Source organism: Excalfactoria chinensis, chromosome 12 (genome assembly GCF_039878825.1).
Source record: "Excalfactoria chinensis isolate bCotChi1 chromosome 12, bCotChi1.hap2, whole genome shotgun sequence".
Taxonomy (NCBI): domain Eukaryota; kingdom Metazoa; phylum Chordata; class Aves; order Galliformes; family Phasianidae; genus Excalfactoria; species Excalfactoria chinensis.
This window is the reverse complement of record NC_092836.1, coordinates 3,059,506-3,079,495: the sequence shown is the minus strand read 5'-3', so window position 1 is coordinate 3,079,495 and position 19,990 is coordinate 3,059,506. Positions and strand designations below refer to the sequence as shown.

The window sequence follows — 19,990 nt, the reverse complement described above, 5'->3', positions numbered from 1 at the left end:
CTCATACAAGTGATGTTATTCGTGTTTTTCATTACTGTTCAATCTGATTGCTTGGTTTTTTCTTTTGTTTTTTCCCCAGGACTGAATTCCTGAACTTGTTGAGTGACAGAAACTGCTCTGGAGAAGTCAACGAGGTAGGCTGCCTGTGGGAACTCATGTCCTCTCTTAATGACTCTTTATGTTTTCCTTCAATATTTTCCCAGTAATTACTTTTTTCCTGACTCTCCCTGGAGCATTAAGTCAGTCTTATGATCACAGTTAAATATTAACTGAACTGAAATGGGATTAGGAACAGAGGTCATCTTAAAGGAAGGCTAATGTGAATACAGGATGAAATACAGAGCAAGGCCATGCGTCTAGCTACAGTGATCTGGAAAAGAAACCATGCATTACTCATGAAAAATGGTTTTGGTCTTGGCTATTGCATCTACACTGATAAGCATGTTGGGATAATTATTAGCCCTTACTGCAGCATCTGGATCAGCTCCTTTCACGTAGGTTAGGTAGAAGCCAGGTACTTCATGCTTTGAAAGCTTAAAATATAGTTTCTGTTCTGCTCATGTTCCCACTGAGTGGGTTTTAGTGCAAGAAAGTCACCAGCTTTATGAGAAACTGCAGTGTGAGGAATAGGCAATTTGCAGGGGAAAACGCACCATGCAATTTAATGATAAATAGCGATATACTAAGTAAATTATTTAAAAGAACCAACTCTTCTTTAATATAATTACATTCTATTTCATCTCGGAGGAGAGGAAGCAGCCTAATTGGGTAGACAGGAAACCAAGCCAAGGAAAGTGAGGTGGGTTTTCATCTGCCAGGCTGCAGAACTATGGGCAGAGGCAGTGCTCAGCAGCTGTAGCCCTTACTCCTCCTCTTCCTCCTGCCTTCCTTTCTGTAGGAGCAGACCTGGGCATACAGGAAAGGATTTAAACCTTATGGCAGCAGAACTGCTGAGAAGGAATCTGGCATGAAGCATCAAGTAGCAGGAATGTACTGAGGAACACAGACAAGGACTTTAGTTGCAGTGAATCCCCACGTGCAAGTGCATAATAAGGACACACACCAAGATCTGAAATAGTCTTGTATCCCTCTATGTAATAAATATTTTATTAGAATAGAAAAATGCATACAGATAACCATAGGATACACACACAGCTGGAAGTTTTAGGAGAAATTTTCAACTTTTCAATATGAAACAAGGTACTCGGTACATATCTCATGGAGATATATAACTAGAAATTAAATAGTACACTGCAATAGCATGAAAATGGCAATACAGGAACGTGGACTGGAATTCTGTGAAACAAGAATAGAAAGATTCACCCTTTGTTGCAGGAAACAGAACGATGCACTTACTAGTAACCCCTGTTTTCCATCTCCCGCCCTCCCCCCTATTTGCAAGTGTCTGAAAACATCACTGGTTAGCCACATTGAAAAGCAACTAGCCATTTATAACTATATATTTACAGTATATACAGATCTTGCTTACTTCAACAGCTAGCACTATTTTCGTCTGGATGTGATGCTAATCTATTTGAATGCAAATCAAAGTATTTCTATCGTGTTGTGATACTATTAGTCCTGGTTCTTCATACTTGTGTGCTGTAATAACTTTGTGAGATAAAAATAAAGGTCTTTAAGATATGCTTTATGTCACATGAACACTTGCTGTACTGTGGATATGTCTAAAAGGCTGACTGGTCTAAATTCGCAACGGTGACAGTCGGGTATACCAGGTTTAAGGTATTGCTATGAAAGCAAGCATAGATTCCACTGTAGCAAGCTTGAGAACCTTGATGTATTTTTAAAATGTTAAACTATAGTATTGCCATAAATTTGCTAGAATTATATGATAGTAATGGGGTGTGTTAGAGCGCTGGACCAAGTGAAATAGTCTGAACTGGTTAAAGAGCAGTTGGAAAGAGAATTATGAATGTGTTATTGAATTTACAGCGCATGTGGTGCAGCAGACAAGAAGATAATTTTGGGCTGCATATCTGGAAGCACCACATCACAAGGTAGGAAGGTGGTAACAGTTCCTCTTCATAAGGCCATGGTGCAACTGCATTTCAGTAATGCTTGCAAATGGGCACTTGTGTTCTTGAAACACACTGACAGGAGTGCAGAGAAGGGCAATAGGAGTGATCCCGAAGGTGGGAGAACTCGGTTATGTACTGAATACAAGGTAAGGATGTCAGGAAATTACCTTAGAGGCGATTAAGAGGAGGGTCAAGTGCTGGAAAGAGCACACAGATGTACGCTGGGATAAAAGAGAGCCTTCTTTGAAACGTGGCTGTGAGTTCATTTCTTAGAAGTAGTGGAAGCCCTGCCTCTCAGACACCCCAATGTGGACTGTGCAAAACTAACATTAATAGTGTGACTTTTCTAACTTCTAGCTTTGATTTCTTGTTAGACTCAGAATAACTTATATAAAGGGCAGCAAGCCAATGGCACTGTCTTAAAGTACTGCCAAGTAGTTGATGTTTTCCATTGTGATTGAAACTGCACGCTCTGTTCTCAGCTTTTGTACATACAATGATGTTATCATTATACTGTAAAATATACTCAAAGCAATTCATTGTCACTGTAAAAACTGAGTTTTTCATAGAGCTGAGCTCTTGTAATTGATCACAGTGCCATTGCTTTCAACTCTTACACTGTAGCTGAAGTACATAATATGTAAACTCCTTTGGTTCAAGTATTAAGGCATTTCAGACTCCTTTCTAAAGGATTTGCTAAACTTTACATGATATTTTTAATTCAACCGACAGTGAAATATAAAGAATTTAAAAACACATCAGAAGAAAAACATGCATTAACCACTGCAGTTTGTTTGTTAAAAAACAACAACAAAAAAAAGCACTTTTCTGTAATAACTGATTGATAATTTGTTTCTCCTAGCAAATGAAAATGCATCATCACAACACTGAATTAAGAGAGAAGGAAAACACTGTTGGTAAGATGCTGGATAGACTGAAGATATTCAAGGTTGATGGACCAGAGCCTCTTGCATCCATACCTGAGACAGATGGAAAAAGTCAGGATTAAATGAAAGCACGACTGTCTGCTGTGTCAAATCATTGCTCTTACTTCATACTATGCAAAAAAACCTACTGTTGGTTTTTATATTTGATAAACAATGAAAACTTATAAATAGGAGTGTATTTTTAAGCTATGGAAATGTACTGCAAAATATTTAAGCTATATTGATGGTCTTTACTGTCAAGACAACTATAACAAAAAAAGAAGTAAAAATGTTTCTTAATCCCAATTTACATGGTAATTTGCCAGTTCAGTAGAATGAAGTTTGTCATGCGTAAGGGCAGGAAGACTGTTAATTGCTTTTCCTTTTAGTACCTTATTACCATACTACATACACGCTTTAATTTTTGTTCTCCTATCAATTCCTGTAAAGATAACCTGTGACACCTGCCTAGTGTCAACTGCACGTTTAATAATGCAGCACCGTGCAAAGGTAGAGATATGCTGCTGTACTGGTTTGGTACAATGAAGGTTCTGATAGTGGTTGAGGACTGAACATAAACAAGACAAAACAACAGCAGTTCAGCTTCAACGTACTGGCTAATCTGGGAATCAGGATCTGATCACTGCTAGTGCCATCTCCACCTTCAGTTGTTGCTTTTACTTCTATAATGTAATCTTCATTAAACTGGAGCAGAAGTTCAGCTGTTGTTTTGTCTGTGTTCAGCACATTCACGTTGTTCTGACCGCTCGTCCTGTACAGAACCTGCAACAAAAGCAAACAGCATCTTTTGAAAATCTGTAGTGCAGTATTTCTCCCAGCAGGCTTTGGCATTCAGTTTTTATTCATGTTTCTTGGATAAGAGGTTTTGGCCTTAGGAAAGCATGATGAGAGGAAAGGTCTGATTTTTGTTTAATATTACAGGGCACAATTACATTCAGTACCTAAGGGAGTAGTGGAATACGTGAACATGAATGAAAGTATTTCACCTAACTTTAATCTGAAATGGCAGGATGTGTGACAGGACGTTCTGCTGTCTGCTGAGAGTCGTTGTCACTGCTTCATAGATTACCCCACAATTTGGAGTCTGTCGTTATCTCTAGATCAGCTGATGTTGCCAATGCATAATATGGGGAAGGAGAGAACTAGTCAGAATGAGAAAATGATGGGACTGTGTTGGAAGATGTTCCACAAGTGCTAATTAAATTACTGTCATTACTGTTAACTACAGAAAATGTCCTGTTTTAGGGATACGAGCAAGAGCAACATCAGCTTCTCTTCTGGTTTGACATCCAGCGCACGCACCTGGCAGAGCTCTGCAAACTTGACAAGCAGGTAAGTCAGGGCTTTCCCAATGCAATATGAAACTATAATGGCAATAGTAATGGATGTTAAGAAATGCATGATGATCCATCACCAGTCCAGGATCCTCACCCGGAATCCATCTAAATGACAGTGGCCTCTTGGCTGTGTGCTACACGCTGCCACCCTCGGGCCATGCTCCCTAATGCCATGCTGTGCTGAAAAAAGCTCTGAGGGACACAACCATCTGGCTGCCCTCCACAACACCCATGCTGCGGCTGCTCTGCTGCTTTCAATGTCATTTGTTGGATATTCTGCTTGACAAACCAGCGTTCTGTTAGCTGTAGTGCCCTTGCTTCTGGGGATAAAAAAAATGACAGCCCTAAATGTTTTTACTTGGGTAAAATTAACCAGCATTATCAAAATTCAGCTTATTGGTATGTTTTTAGTAGAGAAACCTGAGAATGTTGTGGGAGACAAAGTATGTAGTTTGGAACTGTACACTGGATTCCTTTTGTTTGGCTACCTCCTGTGAAACCAGGTAAGCTTTCAGCATTGATTTCTTTCCAGTGCATCCCACAACAATGCAGTCACATCTTCACATACATTTGTATACCTTTAAGTGTCACATGAGGTCCAGCCAAGAACATCCTCAACAATTCTTGTAAGTATAAATGATGTATTTAAATATTTGTATGTTTGTGCACTGATCAGCTCTGGAATAGATGCAGCTAAGAAGAGAGGGAGCAAGTCCCACAGAAGTAAGAAGAAAAAGGTTTAAGAATATCAATTTCATGCCTGGTACTAAAAAATGTACTTAGCCAGCAAGAGAAAGCATCAGTGTATCATTAATGGACTACGGTTTGTGAGACACAGTTTGAATATGATTTTAATCTACAAAAACGAGACAGAGGATGCAAACAGATGAAGTAAGGAAGGGAGCAGTGCTTTCAGATTCTCCTGTAGTTGCTCTTTTTCTGCTCACCTTATACCCAGTCACCTCAGACTCGTTCTCCATGGCTCTCACTTCTTCCCAGTTGAGGATTACTCTGGAGTCAGTAACGTTCCACACAACGTTTCCTGGTGGTTGGCTGGGTGCTTTGAATACATAATAAAAGCATGACTTTAATTTAATTGGCATTAGTGATTTATTCTACAGTAGGAAATAACAGTTCAGGTAATTGATTGTCATTACGTGTCGGATGTAAAAGCAAGTCAAATACAGCCTCGTCATTTGTACACTTTATGGTTCAGAGACTAAATTGGAAAAACAGAATGAAAGAAAAACAGAATAGCAAATAAATGTTATTTCTGAAGTTGCATTATCTGTTGATGGTGTTTCATTAAGTGCAGTCAAACAAAAGCGTATTTCTTAGGACACGGGTGATCAATTAGAACATACTCTAATGAAACCAATGATGATAACAGACAGTTCTTATTTGTAGTATGTTTTGAAGAATAAGTAAATACTTCACAATAAACAGGTTTAGTGAATATTCAGGCCTCTGATTGACTTCAACATGGCTGAAATACAAAAACAGGCGACAAGATGTTTTTGTTCTGTTAACTGGAGGCATGATTTGGAAATGCAGTCTGTATGGTTTCAGGAGCTGCAGCTGGAACAATTAACGAGCTTTTAGCTAAGCAAGCCTATTGGTTTTTGGGGGTGTTTTTCTGGGTGTTCATTAACAACCTGAGACTTGTTTTCAGAGGGAGTGCTGTGCTTCTGGCTGTACACCTCAATGGAAGGTTAAAATACAAACCTGTTCAGATGCTTCAAGTTGACTTCCCAGAAAGTGGATCATGCAATGAACCACTGAGCTATTAAAATATTTCTAAACGCATTAAGGGAAACAATTTACTGTTGCTGTCACCTAGTGGAGGCTATTGCTGCTTAGGTGGACCGCTCCAAGCTTTGATGCTGAACGTATCCACTATTAACACCTAACAGTGCTTTCACAGCCCTGTGCCTGCACTCATGCTTGTGGCTTTCTGGTTGTTTTTTTTTTTTCCCCTATTCCCTTTATTTTTAAGCTCATTTGCATACGTAGCTCCATTAGCAGTCAGATCATAAAGCACCTGATCATAGAGCACAGCACTGTGTGGACACAAAATGTGAGGCCAAGATATAAAATAACTGAAGTCAAACAACTATTCTAAGATCTGTTCTTTTGCAGTGTTTGCCTTGTTCTATGCTAAATAGGATTCAACCTGATGCACTAATAGCTAATTTCTGTAAATGCAAGAGGAGTTTGTTTTTCTCCTGAGATTTGAGTATTAGTATTTGAGTATTAGAGCAGATACAGATAGTTTACACACTCAGATATTAAAGCTGAATTTGAGAGAAATGAGTCACTCTCTTAAATCCATAACTACAAATGTCATCTAAAAGAATGGAGAATAATTATATAGAAACTGTATAGAAACTTATACAGAAACTGTAGAACAGACTTACAGAACTGACAGGAAAGGCTCTACTTTGCTTCAGCTACCCACATCTCCAGTAAGGTTCAAGTTTGCAATAGCTAATACCAAACCATTATGTCCAGTGCAGAGTGTGCAAATAGCTGCACAGATTTCTCTAGGGCTCATCAGATGCTTAAAGTTAGTCATACACACTAATATTTCTCTTATTTACTGATGAGACAGAACAGTTTGTTATAAGACCTCCTGAATACTAAGTAATAACATCTCACCTTGTAAACTGATGTGAAACCTCCACAATTAACTGCAATTTTATGTAGTAAAGGCTAAGTAAGAATAATCTAGAAAACTTCTCCTTAACGTGCTTCATGGTAACTGTATGTATAATGTATTTAAATGCCAATAAATATCAGTCAGAGTTAGGTCAGTCCTCAGTGCTAGTGAGCAATGCTTGTTTATGTGTATGAAGTTACTGTGAGATTAGACTTTCATAATATTGATGATACAACTCCTTTCAGCAGGACATTAATGACTGTTCCAGGCTGTTTGACCTTTCATGCATTTTTAGTGCTGCATTCTTGTGAATCTGGAAGAAATACTTCAAAACTGATTACCCTGATTTTGAGTTGTATCACAAGGCAAGAACACATCGAATATACTTTTCATTTGTAGAAAAATTAGCGCAGTCTTTGACAATCTGTTCTCCAGCTTAATTTCTCCTTTTTAATAGGAAAAGGGCCTCTTGTGTTACTTGATTAAGGGAGAACAATGGATGTGAATGATTATTTTGCATGAATTGTGTGAGGATCATTCAAATGCCGTGCCCTGGAGAACTTCAGGATGTTATAAAACCCTGAGAAATGCAGTAAGTCACTGCTCTTCTTTCCGACTAACAGAATTCTTTCTTTTTACATTCACTAAGTCACTAAAAGAATAATCTAGTTTTTATGCAGAAATGATCTTACCTCAGCTCTGCCGGTATGCTCGAGTTTTATGTACTCGTGCTAAAGTAGCAGAGGGTAAAAACTTGAGGATCTGTGCTTGACTTAGTTGCCCAGCTCTTCTATTCTGTATGAAGATTTAGGTCACTTATGTGCATCGTGATTCCCACTAATGCGTCTATTCTTCATCTGCCTGCAAATGCTAACACACCATTATGCCTCTCCCCACTTCATAGCTGTGATACTTACGTGTCTTTTTTGTGGTAGCATTCACTGTGGCACTGAATGGACCTGCTCCAGCACTGTTGTAGGCACGGACAGCTGTGTAGTATGCTAAATTGCTCTTCAAACCTGTTATTCTTATTGATGTTTCATTCCCAGCAGCTTTAACTCTGTTTGAAGATTCTTCTTTTCCTCCATTATTCCAGTACCTAACCTAGTAGATATAGAACAGAGCTACTTAAAATGTTGGATAAATGTTCAATTCCATACAGCAGCATTGTGTTTGACTCCTTCAGGTGCGTATCTGTCAGCTGAAAAAGTAGAAATACATTCAAGTTTCCAAAATATATGCGCTGTTTCAACAGAACTTGCTCATCCATCTGCCTTTTATGCTTGCTGCCCTTTTGACTGCAGAAAAAGCAAAACTGAAATATTAGATGTTGCTTGAATTAAAGAATTACAACCAGAGGAGAATCACCGCTTCATCTACAAAAGAAACAAGTTAGAGTCTGAAAAATGTAGCTCCCAAAATAGTTGCAATTCTGGAAACAAAAGTCAGTTTGATAATATTGATAGACATAGCACTCATCACAGGAAGCAAAACAGTTTCATTCTTAGTTCCATTTCAGAGATATATGGAAGAAAACATTCATTTTCTGGGTAAAGGTGGTGCAGAGAAAAAGCCTGGATGGGTGGTAACCTCCTATAAACTAAGCATTACTAGAGGCTAATACTCTGCACTAATAGCTGTTTGCTTTGATTTTCAAACAACAAACAACAACCCCCCCCAAAAAAAAGACTGTACCTATACTAAACAGAATCTTGACTTCTGAATAGTGGCAGAAATGGAAAAGTACTGGGCAGAAGGCTCAGGCTGGCTGAACATCCTCCCCAGAGCCTGGCCTGCACTGCACTCAGTGTTGGCTCAGACCCACAGCCCAGAAGAAAGGTCAGGAACCAGGCTGTCTGGCACAAGCTATGCGTGTGAAGACATTCTGGATCGCAGCCCTTCAAAACAGGAGAAGCATTTTAAATGACGTTACCTCATAACCCAGTAGCCTTCCACTACTCATCTTCCAGGGAATGGCTTTCCAGGAGACTTCGATGACAGAGGAGGACAGGCTTGTCACAGACACACCAGAGGGGGCAACGGTAGGCTCTGCAATTGGAAATCAGCACTGGAGAGATGAGCAGCGTAGGTGATGGTGCAAATAAATATGTTCATGTTCAAGTTGACCTCAGTTATATCAACTGTTGCCATGTTATTTGATAAAACATCTCATATTAAATATATGCAGAAAATCACATACCTTCTTCAGCTGAAAAAACAGTGGTTATTGAACTGAAAGGCCCTTCTCCTTTATTGTTATAGACACCAACTTTGACTTCGTATGGTGAAAACGGCAAGATGCTTTCATTCCTAAAGACATATCTGGGTGTGTCAGGAGAGGTGACTACAGTCTGTATCCACGTTGTGGTGCCAAAGGGGCGAAAAGCGACCACATATCCAAATCCTTCTCCATTCTGTAACTCCTCAGGGATGGGCTGTGAGAAAAGCAACCAGCAACAGAAGCCCGTGATGTTACATACCGCACTGGAAAAGCTTGGAAGGAGCAAAGCATCACTGCTGTGAATGTATTGCATGCAGCTGCAAACTGTTTCTGGTCTGCATTTGGGATCACTGTGTCAACAAATAAACTCTGGTACCGTAGAGTGAAATGCTTTCATTTGAAACTATCCACACATCTCTTAAAGAGCAGCTCCCAGACACATTTCTTGTTCTCCAGTTAAGTAACTGCCTTAAGACACTTCAGGAAACATATTTTTTCAATTTCTGGTCACATTTCATAGTACATAAATAATATCAGAGAATTCAGTACTACCTTTGTACAGTGCCTGCACCTTCCCCCAATGTGATTTGATTAAGTAACAACACAGAGTTGCTAATATCAGTAAGAAGTAGCATGGTAACATAACTCATTAAAAATAGGATACATCATTTGAAGTAGTATCTGATCCTTTAGCTCAGGCATCCTGAGTTAATGGTAGGAAAGGACAACCTGTAAAGTTGCACTTTGGTTCAACCTCTGAGCAACAATCAGCCCTTCCTTTTCCCATCCCTCCCTGCCCCCTTTTACCGTGACAGCTGTTTGAGAGAAAAGTAATCATCTTAGACAAGCTAACTGAATTTCTTACTGATTGCAGTCAAACAGTAGCAAGTGAAAGTGGGAAGGCAAACGTGCATAGCTCACATTACAGAGTGTTACCGAGCACATATACATCCTAGATGAGAAGCTGCTGCAGCCTGGAAAATTTGTCTTTAAAGAAGCATTTCAATGAAAACAACCATTCTCTGAAGAAAATTGCTTGCCAGAAAACTTACATCCCATGTTATGACCAGTTCAGACCTGCTGCCGCCTCCCCCACTGACTTCAGCGGGGGGAATTTCAGGAACTGTGAAAAAGAAACATACAGCTGTCGACACCGTGTAAATAGATGAGATGATATCACAAGTTAACCTCATTCTCTGGAGCTAACTCTCCAGTTTTCCTATTTCTTTTGCAAATTGAGATGAGTGCTTTAGAACCAGCGTGGGGCAAACACGCATTTGAGCATTTGCAGAACCTCACAAATGGAACCCTGTATGTGCTCTGCTTTAAATGTTTACTGAGCATCTAAAAACCAGTGGCATGCTTCAAGTTTTCAACAGGGCTAACCTACCCAGGTGTGCTGGGCAACAGCCTTATCCCAATTAACACCTGGTATTTCAATCAGTGCATTCTGAGCTACATGCCAATACTGTGGAAGGTGTACACTGACCAAACACCAGGAAGAGGAAATTGTCAAAACTCACCTCTTCCCCAGCCATTTACAGCTTCAGACTGTGCAGCACTGACTGAACAGACTTTGCCATGCTAAATACAGCTGAAATATATTTGGATATAGCATGTGGACATAAATTGTTCTAAAGCTGAACACAAATACTAACAAACTAGTTACAGACTTTTACATTTGATGCAAATTCCAAGCTTAATTGAAATGAGCCAAATACTTGATTTCTTTGTTATAATATATTCAAGATGCTTGTATTAAAGACAAATAGAAGAACCCACTAACCTGCCTCTTCAGTTCTTACTTTTTCTGAGGGTAAACTAGGTTCTCCACCTCCTATTTTGTTACTGGCAACTACACGAAATTCGTATTCAACCCAAGGATTTAAATCCACCACTGTGGTTGTGAATGTATTTCCATCAATCACATCTGGAACTATTAATAGAGAAGCAGAGAATTAAGAACCTGCTGTATCCTGACCAAGAGTATTTCAACAGAACCCATAACAAGAAATGCATTTTACCTGTGGTAACTCGCTGCCAGCCAACTGAAAAAGGTGTTCTTGCTTGCACGGTGTAAGCGGTCACTGGGCTGTGATTATCTGTGCCTTCTTGCCAGGAGATCTGAGCTGTAGTATCAGTTATCTCATCCACTCTCACACGTTCAGGGGGCCCAGGTGAGCCTAGGAAAAGATTGAAAAATAGGTGGTGTTTAGTAAAGCCAGTACCCTGGAAATCCCTAATACTGCAGTAAGGATTCCCATTCTATATGGTACTGTGGGAAGAAGAAAACGTTTGGATTAGGATAAATATTAACATCAATCATACTTGCATCTGATAAGGTAATTCTGAAATACTAACCCTGAACTGTTATGCAGATGACAGGTTTTGTTTTAGTCCGCTGACCTTTGCTCAGCATGATTCTTCTTCCCATTCCACATTATCTAGCTTTTACTTTGGTCCTTGATGTCCTCTTGTAATCTACTAAGATATCTCTGTAGTCTGCCTGTTTGTTACCTGCAGCTGTTGTAGTGTATGAAGCACTGCAGCAATTCTTCATCAGAACATCTGATCAGCACCACGAGCGACAATTCAGTCAGGCAAATGTCCTGCTGCATTCTGGAAAAGCCCTGATTCCGGGCAGCATAGCAAAAATGCTGTTTCTGTCTTATCTGCAGCAGCAAACTGGTGAAATAACTAACAGTACAAAGGCAATTATAAAATACCTGGTGTATTTTGAAATACATTGAATAAAACCTGATTGCATCACGTTGATTTCTGGATTACCGCTTTTTCTTGTGCAATAAATGTAGCTGCATCATCAACAATGAAAGCTACAGTTCATGCTTAGCTCTGCAAGCATTCCTGCTCCGGAAAGAAAGAGGGAAGGGAAGGGAAGGGAAGGGAAGGGAAGGGAAGGGAAGGGAAGGGAAGGGAAGGGAAGGGAAGGGAAGGGAAGGGAAGGGAAGGGAAGGGAAGGGAAGGGAAGGGAAGGGAAGGGAAGGGAAGGGAAGGGAAGGGAAGGGAAGAGACTCCACTCATTGGTGGCTTGAAGGACTGTCAGGATAGATATTATGACATCATATATGATATTATAAGATCTTATATATTATATTAATCTTATATATTATAAGATATTATGTCATCATTTATCATATTCTTCAATTCCTAATTTTTTTTTTCCTGGGAAGAAGCAAGTTTCATCCAAAACTGAGCCTGACTTCAATGCAGAGTCACATAAGTCATAGATGAACAGGTTTTGTAATCTACATCAGCTGTTACTGCAACCTGCAGCACACAACAGTAAGAAAACATAATTCATGGTAACAGAAGCTGAAATTTACCTCGTACTATAAGGTCAGCTGCAGATGCCACGCTGTCTACTTCTGTTTTCACCATACAAACGTATTTTCCACTGTGTTTCAGCTGGATGTTTCTAATCATCAAATCTCCTGATGCACTCTGTCAAAATATGAACTTGTTAAATTAATTAGCATATAATTTAATATTCAGATCATGTTTTGGAAGTGGAGAAAATATCACCCCAAACAGACAAAGTTTAAGATAAACTAGGTGGGGAAACTTCAAGGTAAAGTTGTCCCAGAATTACAGGTGCAGGACAGCAGGTTATTACCCAGCAGTTGCTGCATGCTACATGGCTGTGAACACAGGAGTTAGTGCCTCTCCTTGCATGAGAAGCAGCACAGGTGGATGATGAGAATGAAAGAAAGCATGCAAAAAGCTTGAGTGAGTGATAGCTGTAACTTTGTATCGTGTTACAGACCCTCTATTGTTTGCTTTCTACATGACTGGAATAGAGCACTCAATTCTAAACTTCTGGTCACCAGTCTGCTTCAAAACCTCCCCATGCTCCAGCTGAACGACCTGCCTCTGTCCTGCTCACAACAAAGCTTCCAGGTGAAAAATCTGTCAGATTTCATTTTTAACTCCCTTCTTTCTAATTTCTGGAGCAGCAGTTTCATTGAGCACAGAACCTCACTTAGCAGGTATTCCCAGCTCTCTGACCACGACTGATCCTAGAGAGCACGGTGATTTGGGAGAAAGGGAAGCCACGATTGCTGTGGTCTCCAGAAAAGAAGAATTAATGATCTTTCCAATCCGTTGTCTTTAGCAATTAATTATTTTTTATGCTCACACCAATTGCTTCTGCTTGGATCCTTATATTTCAATAATAATTTGTTTTCACGGAGACTGCCGTTATCTCAGATAAATCTCTATGCAAATCAGCTTTGCCATTTTGTCACAAGTGTTTCTTTTTCAGCTCTAGTTTCATTCCCCGATGTCAACATCTGCAGTTAATGAGTAGGATGAGCATTAGGATGTCTCACATAGAAGCTGAAAAAACTTTGCTTGCTTCCCTTTCACATGTGATAACAAATACAATGACAGGTCTTCTTTAAAAAACAAAGATGTGAACATTTAGAGGACAATCCAGCACTGGTTGCCTCCACTACCCTAAAAAGTTAAGCAAAAGACAATCTAAAAATCCATCTAACTTGATTGGAAGTGGATATTCGGGAAATGACCAGCAACAACAACGGATACACACAAAGCAAGTCATGTTCTACATGAGCTAATTGTAGCAAACTAGATTTAAAACATCTAGGCAGAGGGACTATCAAACAGAATAATTGTACTGAAGCATAAAACACTGAAATAATAACGCTGCATTTAAACCATTTGTGGTTGCTTTGGAGGAGCATCCTGAAGTATCGAGGAGAAGATTTGCAGCAGCAAAAAGCTCCAATGCAGAAGGCACTCAGCTCCCATAGCTCTGCAGACCAATAGCAGAGTCCATGTTCTTGCCTAGCCAGATTAAATCGTTGTCAGTGTGGACAAGTCCAGGTGACAGCAAGGTCACCTTCCTTTCTCAATGCTACACAGAATAGAAATGAGCAGAAGTTCACGCACGGTACAAACATCTGCTGGAATTGCTTTTGCTTTTCCTGACTGCATTACGATTTCAGCCATTGCTGGGCTGTATGAGCAGGTGATACCAGAAGCAGTTTAAAGGAAATCTGTTCTGAGCTCCGAAATCTGCTTGGGTTGCCTCCGTATTTATCTAACAAAAAGGACTAGTACAACAGTGAGATATCCTATATTTTTCTAACCATCTGGAAGACCAGGTCGTGGTACAATATCATTACACAGATCTCCATCCACGCAAAATTATTTTCCTTTTGCCATGTTTATCAACAAAGCTGAAGTTAGGCACAGATATTTCCATTTAACAAACACGCATTGGAAGGCTTCTTTACTAACTGGGATGAAATGATTCCATCAGCCTTAGTGGAATCCAGACAAGCCCACATAACAGTTCCCCGTATCTCTTAGTTATCTAAGTTAGTTATCTTAGTTTTTCCTCTGAGGAGATTCAGTCCTCTTTTTAATCAAGCAAGACTTGAAAAATAGTCACCTAAACCTCAGTATTCCATAACTACCCCTAATTCTGTGCTATACAACAAACTCAAAATCAAACATAAAAGAAACAAAAAGGTAAGATTTTCTAGAGTCAGAAGTCGGAGTTACTCAATACTCTGAAAATTCTTCACAACTGGTTGAGAAGTTTTGATGAAATCCTGTTTTGAAGAGGGTTTTTATTTATTTATTTATTTATTTCCACATGGGGAGAAGTGAAGTATGGCCTCTCTCTGTCACCTATAAAACTTCAGGTCTAAAACACGAGATGTCTGGAGACCAGGTTATGTGCTGCAAGCTAAGCTCAATTAGTGACTTCTCTGCAACAACGGCCACCACATTCCATACACCCAAAAGAGAAGAAAAAACCTTTGCAGTGTTGGTAACATTAAGTGAGCCTGTCTGTGCTGCATAAGAGAAGAGATGTTCACAACTTACCCCCCCAACCTTCTCAAAATGAGAGGCATCTTTCTTGAAGTCGGTGAGTGTCCCATTGAAATACCATGTGAAGCTGATGTCCAGTATAGGATCGTGCTGAACCTGGCAAGGCAAGATGACGCTTTCTCCAACAGTGACATCCATGTTCGAAGGTGCCAAAATGATCCTTGTTGGCTCTGAGAGCAGAAAAATCAGTTATTGGATTTCTGTTGTACTAAGACTTGCCTGCCACTAATGTTCTGCCGTGTTCTTCAAATCTGATTAATGACAGTCACTTCAAATTATACAGCTGGACTGTAAATGCTACTGACTGGCCTCTCTTGTTGGAGCACTGTATTGTTGCACATTTACCAGTAGGAGTTTGTTGAGACTGAAGAAGTAGCTTTTAACCTGCTGTGTACAGACCAATGTACCTCACCAAGCTAAACACACTGCAACCCACAGCAATGAAGTTACCATTCAGAAGCATGTGTGGTTCTCAGCAATAACCCATATGTTTTGGAGCAGGATGCTGTGGTAGCAGCCATGGGGAAGATTAAAAGGTGGGAGTGGAGGAAGGAGATAACAAAACCTGGAAACCAGAGGAAATCTATACAGGGTAAGATGTGTTGGGTATCTGGGTCTGTATATCATTTAGAACATAAATAGTGCCATTAAGAAAAGCAGCTTACAATTCCTGAATCACATGAACAGAACAAATATCATATACTGTAAATACTGCAAAAATTAAATTTCCTTCTATAAATCCTCTGTACATAATTCTGTTATTTGTATATAAAAGGGCATGAATCATTTAGAAACAGACTGAAAATCTGTAGCTGTTTCTTCACTGAACAGAATAATTGTGTTTGGGTCTATGAGATGTATGGGATATGCAATGCAGTAGGATATTTGATAATTCTGCATTTGGAAAATCTTTCAGTTATTCCCATCTTTAATAAAGAACATCATGAGAAAAGAGTCTTCAGCTAAACCTCACAAAGCACTCGTCCTTCTCAGCCAGTATCTCAGCCAGCAGCAAGTAATGGCTGTCTCAGAGGAAGGGGCAAAAACTCTTTTTAACAGCAGTTATGTACACAATTAGCTTTTGAAAGACTTGATACTTTACTGCCTGTGGGGTCCCCAAGCACTCCTGCAGCTGGAGCTTCTTCCACATCTTTTTCCATGAGCAAATAAGTGTACAGCTCCGTAGGGCTAAAGAGGTTTTTGGACTGGAATGTATAATGACCTCTAATATTTTTGGTTGGCATGAATTTCATGCTTCGTTTTTTAACATGTTAAATAAAAAGAAGTGCAACAAGCTTGCTTTGTTTAGTTTTCAGGTAACTAACTGAGAGCGTGGAAGAAAGTATTCAGAACATCCTCATCTGAGCTCCCAGGGCCAAGAAATTTCCGTGCCTAAAGGGAGAAAATCCCTCCATCTCTTTCCTCTCAGCTAACCAGAGATCAACCCTATTATTTATATATATATATTTATATTTATTTATTTTTTAATATACCCAATATATTTTTATATATCCTTAAACATGTATTTTATCACACTTTTCAGCACATTTGGTGTTTGTTCAAAGAGCTAATTCAGAATTCATCCGATGGCAGATTTCTGTTGCAGTCTGGAGTTCATTGTCAATCTGACCCTCTTTTTCCAGCCCACCTACCTGTAACTACTAAATTTGTTGTCCCGCTGGCTGTTCCAAACTGGTTTGTTGCCACACAAGTGTAGCTTCCAGCATCAGCTTTGGTCACATTGGTTACTCTTAGTCCTCCATCCTTTAATAATGTGATTCTAAAAAAAATTACAAAGAGATTTTGAAGTTACAGAATTGTTTTGTTGACAAAATGTTTGAATACTCATTGTATGACATTGGTATATCAAACTGCATCAGTTTCAACGCGGTATTTGACAGTATTGATGGTGTACACTGAGTGTGGGTAATGTTGAGAAAACAGAAATACTCCTAAAAAAAAAGTTAAGCAAAGGAGACTGAAAGGAGAGTCACATTACTGATAGATATGCAAGAACACCAACATCCCAACAGTAGAGCTGAGATCCTGGACAACAGCAATGGAGGGACCTAAAGGCAAGGATAATTCAATTCCCTCTTTCTGGTCCTCCCATCTATCATATCCTTACATGCAGAACCTTCAACCAGTTCTTCCTATATGCAGCTGCATATAGACCTGTACAACTATACATAACTGTTCAGAATAACTGGGGAAAAAGAGATGAGCAACAGTTTCTTGATACATCAGTTCATTTCAAAGTCATCAAATGAATCACAGTGATGCTACACTGCCAGTCTCGTAGGCAGGTTAGCTAGCAGGCAGTTTGGAAACGTCCCAGACACCTCACAACCAGCTAAAGAGAATCAGCAGAACAGCAAACAACATTAATAACTGGAGGCAAACCTCTAACAGCATTAGTTGTCGAGTCTCACGCAGTTGTCAAAGTACGCATCATCTGAGAAGGCAGCCATGTCCTGAAACTTAATACTGCTATCTTCCCTTTTCCAGAAGGGTCACAAGGGTTTTGTCTTCTTTATTCAGTACAAAATTAAATACACATCCTTTCTGCTCCTTTTATTTTTAATAGACGTGAGGGAAATTAGTATCAATAAATTGTCCCAGCTGAGATTCAGTTCTCTACAAGAAGCAGATTAAGTCTTCAGTATTAGTGGGAATTGGGAGCACTTCCTTCTCAAAACTTGCCCCAGGCACGGGGTAAGCAGGATGCTCAACTGAAAACACAAGTTCCTTGTTCTTCTGCCATTCACACACTGTACCTAACAGCTCCCTGTGAGCCGTGCTCGGGGTGAAGCTGCAAGTGCTACAGAGCTGACCAAGGACAAGGCAAGCTTCCAGCTGCAGTGCTGGGCAGACTTGCTGGACTGCAGGCAGGCACAGCTGGGATATACCTTGCATGGCATCTCATGGCCGAAAGGCAAGTTGGCCCTTAAAGGACATATGCTTCAGTGAACTGCACTGTCATTAACTATTTATACTGACTTATAATATAAATAATACAACACTATGATGGCATTATTTTTTTAAGCAATACATTTGAATCCATTTTTCAGAGAATAATAATGGTGAGTAAGGACAGCTTAACTCAACTCGGAGTATGATGGGTTCAGTGATCTTATCCACAACCTTTGGCTTCTCTGATCCTCCAAAAACATCTTCACCAACCACAGACCACAGCAGTGGGATTCTACCATGCCTCTGTAGTTCTGCTGCTTTCTCTTAATAGCAAGTTCACCTAATCACCAGGCCACATGGAGACTGCATTTTGAATGGCTGAAAGCAGAGCAGTCTGGATTCATTCCACTGCATCACTGACAATACAAAGCTCTTTGCAATGAAAAGCACTATAAAATTAAGCTCAACTTTTAACTGTTTTTCTTCATTATTTCCATTGTGTGTGTGTGTGTGTGTGTGAGTTATCTTTAAAAATGCACTATGTCACCCAGTATCGTGGCACCTGAGATAAGTTTTATCCATCATGAAAATGTCAATAATAAAGTAACAGGAAATGGTATTGCAAGAATGACAGAGAAGCCAATGTGGCATAATTTAGAGGCACATTCTTAAGGAGAATGAGTGCTGGTGGTTACAGGCAGACACCCAGCTGCTCGGGCTGCCCAGGGCTCTACACAGTCTGGCCTTGGGCAGTGCCAGGGATGGGGCACCCATAGCTCTGTGCAGCTGTGCCAGTTCCTCACCACACTCATCATAAACCATTTCTTCTTTCACACCCAATCTAAATCTACACTTGCCCAGTTTCAAACCACTGCCCCTTGTCCCACCACCACGGCCTCAGCCTTTTTTGTCCGTCCCTGTATACACTGAAAAGCTGGAATCCTGTTTCCCCAGAGCCTCCAGGCTAAACAACCGCAGCTCTCTCAGCCTTTCTTCACAGGAGGCTGTGGTTCATCAGCTGTAGGACAGCTGACCTCCCTTGTGCTTATTGGATCATCCCAGAAAGTTCTCAAGTAATATCTGGTTGCATTTATAATTAATTAATATTTACCATATGGTTTATAAGCGTTTTAAATGTGACATGATTAATAAATTTTGTAGGTAATTATAACTACATCAATAAAAGGTGTTAAAATACATCAGTTACGACTGCAAGCATGCTATGGAGTTTTCAGCCTTTCCACCTATCAGTATATACTGCAATGGCATGCATTGCATCATCTACTTTGAAGCAGTTTCCAACAGAAAAGCTTCAAAAACAAACAAAAACCCAACAGTGATGACAAAGTCTTAGATCAAACAAACTATAAATAGGACTGGGCTATAGAATAGAAAATGACTATTGTTTAATTAGAATGAAAGGAAAATACATTTTTAGCGTGCTCTGAGCTATCTCAAAGCCCAGCTCATCTAAGCCAATGAAACAAGAGGCTTATTAAAACCAAGGCATAGTTAAGAATCAAGTTTCTTTTTTTTCCAGAATAAAAAACAACAACAACCACCCAACAAATCAATTCCTGAAAAAAAAATAAATGATTGTCGAAATCTTTACTGGCAAATTAGAAAGAGCAACTCTTTACTTTTTCAATTACAAAGCAGTAAATGCAGCTCAGCTTATGTAAACGCAACACCTAGCAACAGCTCTAGCCCTTTCTGCTGAAAAATTAGACAAACAGAGGTGTTTCGTACAACTGAAGTTACAAGATATTTGCACACTAGGATAAAAATTCCTGCTGTCCGGAAGAGACCCAGATTTCTAACACAGAACAATAATACACCCCTTAGAGTTGCCAGTATCTGCAGGAGTTCTTCCAGTACATTTTGCTGAAGGCCAGAAATTTTCAAAGTGAATTTCATTTTCCATGACCTGCGTATTTCTGATGCACCAACAGCAGAAACTTTAAGCCCTGTAAAATAAAGATAATTGGCTG

General features: G+C 39.7%; 1 protein-coding gene across 7 annotated transcripts in view; it reads right to left on the bottom strand.

The window, feature by feature from the left end:
• Nucleotides 1-1,072: 1,072 nt before the first annotated feature.
• The window catches only part of LOC140257613 (contactin-3-like), a 92,918-nt gene continuing 74,000 nt past the window's right edge, over nt 1,073-19,990 (bottom strand). For all 7 annotated transcript variants that reach the window (XM_072347026.1, XM_072347027.1, XM_072347028.1 and 4 more), the window contains 12 exons: nt 16,739-16,866; nt 15,081-15,256; nt 12,548-12,665; nt 11,228-11,386; nt 10,990-11,139; nt 10,256-10,326; nt 9,183-9,417; nt 8,916-9,031; nt 7,900-8,086; nt 5,271-5,383; nt 3,580-3,748; nt 1,073-3,019 (listed from right to left, as the gene is read on the bottom strand). In XM_072347026.1, the coding sequence (XP_072203127.1) occupies nt 2,919-3,019; nt 3,580-3,748; nt 5,271-5,383; nt 7,900-8,086; nt 8,916-9,031; nt 9,183-9,417; nt 10,256-10,326; nt 10,990-11,139; nt 11,228-11,386; nt 12,548-12,665; nt 15,081-15,256; nt 16,739-16,866 (1,723 nt within the window). In that variant the 3' untranslated portion in view covers nt 1,073-2,918. The remainder of the gene's footprint in view (nt 3,020-3,579; nt 3,749-5,270; nt 5,384-7,899; nt 8,087-8,915; nt 9,032-9,182; nt 9,418-10,255; nt 10,327-10,989; nt 11,140-11,227; nt 11,387-12,547; nt 12,666-15,080; nt 15,257-16,738; nt 16,867-19,990) is intronic.